At 38.8% G+C, this 8,942-nt stretch overlaps 3 protein-coding genes across 11 annotated transcripts in view; all 3 read right to left on the bottom strand.

Annotated features, from left to right (window-relative positions):
• Nucleotides 1–149: 149 nt before the first annotated feature.
• Nucleotides 150–3,341, bottom strand: ubc (ubiquitin C). Of its 3 annotated transcripts, none has more exons than XM_034312276.2 (2): nt 3,177–3,341; nt 150–708 (listed from the first exon to the last, which is right to left on the bottom strand). In XM_034312276.2, exon 2 carries the CDS (start codon nt 699–701, stop codon nt 240–242), a length of 462 nt encoding a protein of 153 aa, XP_034168167.1. In that variant the 5' UTR covers nt 702–708; nt 3,177–3,341; the 3' UTR covers nt 150–239. The 3 variants fall into 3 exon arrangements, with proteins under 3 accessions (XP_034168167.1, XP_026799417.1, XP_026799416.1); XM_026943616.2 differs by lacking the exon at nt 3,177–3,341 and adding an exon at nt 1,931–1,994; XM_026943615.2 differs by lacking the exon at nt 3,177–3,341 and adding an exon at nt 1,935–1,994.
• Nucleotides 3,342–5,205: 1,864 nt separating this feature from the next.
• tpst2 (tyrosylprotein sulfotransferase 2) lies at nt 5,206–8,853 on the bottom strand. 4 transcript variants are annotated; one of them, XM_034312498.2, is made up of 5 exons: nt 8,721–8,853; nt 6,797–7,311; nt 6,256–6,573; nt 5,923–6,121; nt 5,206–5,777 (listed from the first exon to the last, which is right to left on the bottom strand). In XM_034312498.2, exons 2-5 carry the CDS (start codon nt 7,291–7,293, stop codon nt 5,712–5,714), a joined length of 1,080 nt encoding a protein of 359 aa, XP_034168389.1. In that variant the 5' UTR covers nt 7,294–7,311; nt 8,721–8,853; the 3' UTR covers nt 5,206–5,711. The 4 variants fall into 4 exon arrangements, with proteins under 4 accessions (XP_034168389.1, XP_034168388.1, XP_026799423.1 ...); XM_034312497.2 differs by lacking the exon at nt 8,721–8,853 and adding an exon at nt 8,534–8,668; XM_026943622.3 differs by lacking the exon at nt 8,721–8,853 and adding an exon at nt 7,985–8,113 and having other exon boundaries at nt 6,797–7,344.
• The window catches only part of LOC113544706 (seizure 6-like protein), a 70,255-nt gene continuing 69,574 nt past the window's right edge, over nt 8,262–8,942 (bottom strand). For all 4 annotated transcript variants that reach the window (XM_034312496.2, XM_026943618.3, XM_034312494.2 and 1 more), the window contains one exon: nt 8,262–8,884. In XM_034312496.2, coding sequence (XP_034168387.1) covers nt 8,855–8,884 — 30 coding nt within the window. In that variant the 3' untranslated portion in view covers nt 8,262–8,854. The remainder of the gene's footprint in view (nt 8,885–8,942) is intronic.

Here is an 8,942-nt window from a genome sequence, read left to right as displayed (position 1 = left end):
ATACCTACTGGTACATAAAGTGCTCAGCAATCCACTAAATTTCTTCAAAAAAAAAAATCATTAATTTAACCATCATTAACTGGCTACTACCCCACAATATTGCAGAGCCATTGTGCAATTTTAGCAACTGTGCAAAAATGAGAAACAAATTCATGAATGCTTTAAATTTATTAAACATCTGTATCAACAGGTATATGGAATGTCAGACATTTAAGATTTAAACAGCAAAAATTAACAGATCAGTTGCCCCCACGAAGACGGAGTACAAGATGGAGAGTGGACTCCTTCTGAATGTTGTAGTCTGAAAGCGTGCGGCCATCTTCCAGCTGCTTTCCAGCAAAGATAAGCCGCTGTTGGTCAGGGGGAATGCCTTCTTTGTCCTGAATTTTGGCCTTCACATTCTCAATAGTGTCACTGGGCTCCACCTCCAGGGTGATGGTCTTGCCAGTCAAGGTTTTTACAAAAATCTGCATACCTCCTCTGAGACGCAGGACAAGATGGAGAGTGGATTCCTTTTGGATGTTGTAGTCAGAGAGGGTGCGGCCATCTTCCAGCTGCTTTCCAGCAAAGATAAGCCGCTGTTGGTCAGGGGGAATGCCTTCTTTATCCTGAATTTTGGCTTTGACATTTTCAATGGTATCACTAGGCTCCACCTCCAGGGTGATGGTCTTGCCAGTCAAAGTCTTCACAAAGATCTGCATCTTTATGCTGGAACAATTGAGATAGGGAAATTAGCAAGCTGCTGAAAATCAAACACAGGAAAACACTAAAACCAAGGCCAGCCCTCATGAAAGGGAAAAAACACTATGGGTGCAACGTCTGGCTAAATGACAGTCCTAGAATGAAAGCGCATTGTTTACGGTTATTTCACATATATATTACACACACACACACACACAGACACGCATACATAATTATAGACAGATAGATAGATAGCAAGACAGAGTGTCAAATTTGCAAAAGACTAAGTAAAAAAATGAACAAACCATGCATCACATTGCATTTTTATGTATGGTGCAGAAACTGCAATACAATCTTTGTTTACATAAAATAAGTGTTTAGTTTTATTGTGTCTTGTGGACTGTATGTAAACGTCTGTTATGTGACATAGCTTATTCAGCACAGTACGAAAAAACTAAATGCAATTTATGATCCCTCTTTTATTTATTTATTTATTTAATTATTAACATTTTGCAGATTTTTTGCAGAGGCATATGTAAACTTATGACCCCAACTCATATATATAATTTCATTAATAAACTGCTGATAGCTCTCTTGAAAATGCTTATTTTTTCACACAAACTGCATTAATTGCACTTCGAAGCAAGGCGAAACTACACATATATTTTTCTATTCGTTAGTCACAGCGTAAAACTATAATACAAATTTAGCGTTAACAACGTGAAGTGCTGCTGTTGCAGCGTCGAATACCGCCGCAAGATGGCGAACCTCGCTCAGCCATTGACGAGAAAACGAGGCTAAAGAGGGAATACGGCATCTGACTTCATCCCCACCAGCCATTCCAAGTACCAGAAATATCATGGCCTAACAAGTGCCTAACAACTGATTTACGTAAAATATTTACCCGGCAGTTACAATAGTCATATTTTAATATGACTAGAAAACACAAGAAAGTCATGTAAAATCAAGTAAATAAACAAAAATGGATTTCACTCATCAGCTGTGCTGCCAGAGAGCTAACGTTAATCGAATTCGCAGCTGGCGAGCAGAATAAAAGCAGCCAACAGCCTCGACCTACTTGTGTTTTTAACAAATATATTCGAAAGTCAACAAACATGCCATTGTTCGTCGCCTAACGCACACTCTATATATATGTGTATACACACACATTATTTGTGTGTGTGTGTGTGTGTGTGTGTGTGTGTGTGTGTGTGTATATATATATATATATATATATATATATACACACCTACCAACAAATGTTCTTTCCTTGAGGAGTCGCTACGCCTGAACCCTGCCTCCGTGGAGCAACTCTACGAAGAAAAACAAAGGGCGACGGTATTTATACAAATACGGAGGTATCCTTCCGCCGTTACGCCCAGCGAACTATAAAATGCATGACTCGGCAGTAAACCATAGTTTAATTAACAAAATGGTTAAATATTTTAAGCAGTGGTCTAAAACAGAAATTATATAAAACGACGGGGAGGGATTAGCCAAAGTACAGTGAACTAGAAGAATCCAGCGTTGCCAGGTCCGCGATTTTCCTGCCAAACCGGGCTAGTTTGCAGTGGCGTCTTGCCCACAGGGGAAGCTGAGGCAGAGCAATGCATATGCACTAAGTGGCCAAAAGTACACGGACACCCGGACACCTAGGGATGGGTAAATGAAGTTTTCTGAAGCAATGACGCTTTTAAGGCAGTTGTATAGAAAAAAAAATGCTGCCAAATGCTGAGAGCTGAGCAAGCACCGCACCTGATATAAAATAATTTTTAACACAGCATGTTTTATTAAAAATGAATAACTAGAAGCAACATAATCTAGGACAATATATGTATTGAATAAAATGTGAATAACTATACGTGCTGTTCAAAATGTTCCCAAGCTTGAGTACGACCCTTCTTTCTTTAAGTTTCAACTGTTGGCAAATAGTGTGTTTGACAGTTTGAATCCTAACACCACCTTACTGCCTCACGCGAAGGTTTCAAGGCTTTCTGAAACACTGCACCTTCAAATGAACCGCTTTCGAACCAGTCACGTGAGTGGGTGTCCCGAATCAAGCGTCAGACATCAACGATCACGTGACTACGGCAAAGGTATGCAAGCATCAGCACACTGCTTTGGTAAACAATGCTTCGCAATTTACAATACAAGTGCCAGACCGTAAGTGTTACTGTTACATCACTATGAACAGCTAACCATCTCAATCATGTGTTCTTGTTGACATCCCATTACAGAGTTTGTCCCCCCTTGCTGTTATAATAACCTTCACTCTTCTGGGAAGGCGTGGCTGTAGGGAATTGTGGTCATTCAGCCACAAAAGTATTATGAGGTCAGGCACTGATGTTGAACAGGGCCTGGGGCACAATTGGCATTCCAATTCCTATTTTAGCTATTTTATTAACCTTACAGTTGCAAAAAGGCCTTAAGGCAATAAAGTAATACAAATCAAATATTGCAACAACCAAGAGAAATGTTCAACAAGTCAAAATTACCTTAATTTTTAGATTCTTCCAAATAGCCCCTTTTGCTTTGATGACAGCATTGTAGACTCTTAGCATTCTTTCAACCAGTTTCCAGAGGTAGCCACCTGGAATGCTTCTCCAACGTTCCTGAAGGAGTCCCCACAAGTTCTGGGCACAAGTACGCTGCCTTGCCCTCAGGGCCGGCGCTAGCTGTAGGCAGAGCAGGCAATTGCCTAGGGCCTCGGGCTTGGAGGCGGGGCCTCCATAACCGTAACAAACCTATACTCAAAAGAAACAAAGAAAGCGCAGCTCGTGATGCTGATGCAGGTATGTGAGCTGTCATCATGTATTTTTGATTGTAAATGTATATTAAAATAAACGGAGCCTTATTCTGCCGATTCGCGTCAGCGCCATTTGAAGATGGATCATTATTTGCAGCCGGTTTAATCTGAGTTCAAAACAGCGTGAGCGTCGTGACGCGTTAAATTCACGTATGACGCTTTGAATCCGAGCTGATCGACTGTACAGTGAATCAGCAGGAGCTGATTTTCAAAATACTAAAGAAAATGTAAAAGTTTAATAAAAACAGCAATCGCAGCTAGGCTAGACCATTGTTTATGGTTGTTTATTATTTCAAAAAAGTACCTCAACTGTCTGTATAAATTCCGGTGATGTTTACATTATCATAATAACCTACTTCATACATTTTTTTTAGTTTTCAAATAAACTGTGCTGTTGTATTTACTGAATAAATACAATTTAAGCATACAAATACAACTGATGAAGTTAACTATTCTTTCTGCTTAGTAGTTTGTCTTCTTCACTTCCACTGTTGATTTGGTATAGTGCATATTTAGGGTTTATAAATGCAATAGATAATATGACCATCTAGCCTATATTGCTTCAGTAGGAGGGGGAAATTGTGTCCATCTCCAGCTAGAAAAATGACATCTTACCCCCCATTCTACCATAAAGACCTGATTCCCACACTCTCCTCTGAATAGTTGGAAAGCATTTATTTCAGCTTTAATCTTGCAGTGCTGTTAAACTGCCCATTTCTTAGGCTGACGACTCTAATATGCTTGTCACCTACAGCAGTGGTAGCACATGGTCTTCCTCTCCTGGGCCAATCTTCATAAGAGCCAGTTTCTTTGTAGTGTTTGGTGGTTTTGGCCACTGCCTTTGAAGAAACTTTCAGAATTTTTGCAATTTTCCAGATTGACTGGACATCATTTCTTAAACAATTATGGACTGACATTTCACTTCAAAAAGAAGAGAACAACAATTCAGCTTTTATTGCCATATTATTGATTATTACAAGAAAAAAAACAAAGCTTTCTACCAAAGAACGAACAGTGCGATGTTGCAGGGAGATATTTGATCACAGAAATATTGAACTCCACCCAGACTGATGATTAATATAGACACTTTGATAAACATTTCATTTCTGCAATTTAAAAGGTGCATGTGGTTTACACAACTAGCCATCTTGGGTTCTAGTGGGGTGAGAAAAACACTGTACCTGGCTGACTGGGGTGTTTTAACCTTTTTCTTATCCTCTTGTAAGTTACTAAAATTTAAGTTGCGTTAGTGCAGTTTACTAATGTTTAGATGAATTTTTAGTTGTAAATTGCAATAAGTATCATATTGTTATATCATGTAGGTATTACCCTGCATTTATATGAACATGTTTGTAGTTTGAGTTTATAGAATTTGAATTTATTGTGTTATTTCTGTGAATTAAATGTATTCTCATATTTCTGAATACTAATATTACTTCCATCCTTAAACTTTTTTGTCATGGACATCACCTTTTAATAAATGGTGATCCAGTTTTTAAATCACTCCTGCCTGTGAAATAATTTATCAGAATACAACCTTTGACAGCCTTATTCTACCAGTGCAAGTACCCTAAGAAATTTACCTTCATATATTACTCTAAAACTCTATTACTCTAATCCTCATACTTCAGCTTATATATATATATATATATATATATATATATATATATATATCAGCCATAACATTAAAACCATGGACATGTGAAGTGTATTTTATTTATATATATATATGCATGTGCTCCCTCAGCCAGAGGCCTTACTAGGGACTATTGCTCACCCAGTACATTATTGTTATTGCACAAGTGCAGTTCTTGATTTGTGATTAAAGCCACTGGTGTAAAATGGGAGGAATGTTTACTGTTTTAAACAAAAAAGTACAGGAAACAGGAATTTTGTTAACTCTTATCATTTGTTACAACTTTAATTATAATTTTTCTCTATATTTGTCAAAAATTACAATACAATTGTGTAGTTTAAACTACAAACAGTAATAAAAAAAAACAGTGTTCCAACATGAGCAGGATGGTAGAGTGCGTGTAGCATTGCAGGTTACTGTATGTGTGGAGTTCTGCATGTTCTCCTAGTGTCCACGTGGGTTTCCTTCCACCTCACGAAAACATGTCAATAGGTGTAAAATTTGTGCGCGGAGCATTGTCTTGCTGGAACATGTTTTAACCTGCACTTAATTAAAATATAAAAAAGGACCAGATATATACAGATATTTTTATGTCATACTTTCTTGTGATGGTCTTTTCAAACTTGCTGGAGGCTTAAAATCTCCCTTGAGCACCTGTGAAATCAGGCAAGAGAATTGTGCCTTTTACAACTTAAATATGATCACCAAAGTGTTGTATAGGTACATTAAAAAAGAAAGCTATAGTGCCAATTGTGACCTATGGTAGAAGCACATAAATGAGTTCACATATTTAACATACCCTTTCTGTATTATGAATCACTTCGGGATCTGGTTGGCCATAGTCTGGGGGATTGGCAGTGGGGTCATAGCCCAGCTTGTTAAGCATTGGAGCAATATTATCCATATCTTTTAGAACATCAGTTGGAATGTGGCCTACCCAGCGAGTGAGTGCCTCTAGGTTAACTGGTTTGATGACCTGGTCAGTGGAGCGCTCTATTCTGAAAAATCACAGAAATGAAAGAGTTGCAGTTGTGTACAGCATTTAATGCCATCAAATAACTCAAAATCAAAATTGGGCCCATTATTCAGTTATGTATTCTGCAAGTATTCTTTTCAAAAGATAGAGACTGACCGAGATAAAGAAACTCCTCCAGGCTGCCCAATAGCTTCCTCATGGTGAAGTACCCCCTCATGCCATGGTACATTCAGGAACTCCAGTACTTTCACCATTGTGGTGCGTGGCTGCAGGACCAAATTTTCATAGCGAATGGTCAGACAGCGTGTAGAACCTACCAATGTGCACTGAAATAACATGACCTCTATTGCTTGGCTCCACTTGCTAAGGCAGTCCCTGTAGCTGGAAAGGTCAAAACCAGCAATTGTAACTTGTCTTGAGATCATAGAGTGCACTGAGGCCCGACCATCACGTACCATAAGAAGAAACTTTGAGCTGAAAGCATAGTATAAGAAAACTGGTAAGAATAAATATGGTGGATAGTGACAAGTGGAAAAGGATTAAAATCAAGTAAAAATAACAAGTGGTATTACTTAGATCAGAATATGGCTCAGATTAAATTGAATGTAAAGTAACAATGCAAAAAAAAAATACTGAAGACAGTTTGAAAACAAATCTGCAGGTTTCTCTATGAAATACTCTACTCCAAACCTCTTACTTGGGAAATAATTTAGAGAGGTAGATGGAGCTCTTCAGCGTAAATGGGTCCTTATTGCAGAGCAGCGGTGCAGGCTCACCATGACGAGCAATGACCTCAAGCAAGAAGGCAGCTGTGGCTGAGTCCAGCATCTCCTGGGTGATCTCTTCTTCATCCAGGGCCCAGCGGTCTTCTGCCGACCTCCTCCAGCCATGACGCAGAGCCAGAAGCCGGGGGATCACCCGGGTCTCCTCTCCACAGCGGATATCCGGGTGGGCATCAAGCATAGCACGCATCAGCGTGGTGCCTGAGCGAGGTACTCCACCAACAAACACCATTGGTGAGTCCTGGCTGTAGTGGTATAGGGTCTGATTGCTGCCCTTAACTAGTACTGACACTCCTAGGCTATGAGGATATCCACTCTGGCATATAAGCATATAGTACAGTGCTTTCACAGCAGCATACAGTCCAAACAGACACAATAGCAGTATGAATCCCCGTCGAACAGACAGCCGCATCACTCAGTTAGCTGGCCACTGTATTCAGAAAAGCCAACAGACAGCAGAAACCTGTCAGTGTGAGTAGTTTTACATATAAGCAAAGACAACGTGTGAAAATGAGGAACTCACCCAACTTCCTCTATTACAATCAGTTACAGTACAATCAGATAATCTAAGTCTTCCAGAATTCACACTTTTTCGAAGTGTTTTGAAAATGTTTGCAGGCACAATGGCCCAGAAAAAGTAACATCATATTTGTTAGAACATTGTTTTGTTACTGCATTTCTGTAATGAGTAATGCTAATTGCAGTACTAAAAAATGTTGTACAATAAAAAAATACCAAATGCAAGCACTGCTCATTTGCATGACTTGCACCGCAAGTGTGCCTTCACCAGAATGATGCTTGAAGTTCATTAATGACTAAGAGTTTTACGCAAAAGACCTGGTTTGAAATCTCTAATAAGGAGGATGTGTGCATATTTTTGTACTTCTAACATGTCAGCTAAAGGACTTCCTGAAACAACTTCCTCGCATGACAAGGAAGCTTGATTATGATTTTAAATTCTTTTAACCAAACACGAGATAAAATGCAAAACTGCTAATGGGCATACATAATTCTTATAATATTTCATGTTGTGACACCACTAGTCACAGAACCTGTTTATTTACAATATTCCTTGAAGAGGCAAAGAGATTTTAGCAACTTACTCTAGTGAGAAATCTGGCATTGTATACTAACACCTGCAGCTACATTCCTCATCTTCATAGTAATCCATTCTTCAACCATTTTTTTTCAATAAAAGTTGTAGAAAGCACAGAAGGCAACATGTAAAAAATACCAGCTCAGATAAAATACAAACAGCTTCAGGAAGTAGGCGGGTTGGAAGAAAGAGGCACTTTTCATTTCGTGTTTCAACATGCAGACAATTTTCAAGTAACAGGAAACAGAAGAGACTGACTGAAAAATGCACAATTGTGACAAATCTTTCATAAATAAGAACACAAGTTTATTACGAAAGTTATTCAGGTTACCAATGATTTTATTTCTATGGTTTCATCACTATTCTGTTCAAATGTACATTTATATATATATATTATCTGTTCTCTGTTGTAATATGACATCACTTGCATGAGAAAAATACTACTTTCAAACCTGCACTACAAACGTGTTTAGGTACAAAGCCTTAAAATGACAGACAGGAAGTCAGGGCAGACAGACAGAAAGACAGACACGCACACACGCACACGCACACTTACTTTTTTAAACAAGACAGCTCCTGTCATAAGTGCATAATATTCAAATTGGATAGTAAAACCAGTCACTTTTTCAATTATTCACCTTCTGTCCAACTGCTTTACACAGCCACCCTTCCCTATGACCACCTCCCTTCCCTACTTCATCTCTCTCTCTCTCTCTCTTTCTCTCTCTCTCTCTCTCTCTAACCTGATTTAGCTGCCTTGCATCCTGCAGATTTGGAGTTTTGGGAGGTTGGGGAGGTAGGGTAGCAGTGGAATTGTCAGGAGCTATATACATCACTTCCTCTGAATTTGAGAATTCATCCACAACAGCAGGTCTGTTCATATTGACACTTCATATTCTCTTGTGTCCTGCAAAATATGACAGTTGCAACCAATAACTTATATTCATGCAAACAAGATTATGCTA

Source organism: Pangasianodon hypophthalmus, chromosome 17, assembly GCF_027358585.1.
Source record: "Pangasianodon hypophthalmus isolate fPanHyp1 chromosome 17, fPanHyp1.pri, whole genome shotgun sequence".
Taxonomy (NCBI): Eukaryota; Metazoa; Chordata; class Actinopteri; order Siluriformes; family Pangasiidae; genus Pangasianodon; species Pangasianodon hypophthalmus.
The sequence above is the reverse complement of the archived record's forward strand: the minus strand, read 5'-3'. Positions and strand labels throughout refer to the sequence as shown.

Bases quoted from the DNA above. Each gene is read 5' to 3' on its own strand.
- tpst2 (XM_034312498.2), bottom strand. From the start codon at position 7,293: ATGCGGCTGTCTGTTCGACGGGGATTCATACTGCTATTGTGTCTGTTT. The intron at 6,122-6,255 runs GTCAGTCTCTAT...GTGATTTTTCAG, and splicing joins GGAGGAGTTTCTTTATCTCG to AATAGAGCGCTCCACTGACC. The intron at 5,778-5,922 runs GTATGTTAAATA...CTGATTTCACAG, and splicing joins TGATTCATAATACAGAAAGG to GTGCTCAAGGGAGATTTTAA.
- ubc (XM_034312276.2), bottom strand. From the start codon at position 701: ATGCAGATCTTTGTGAAGACTTTGACTGGCAAGACCATCACCCTGGAG.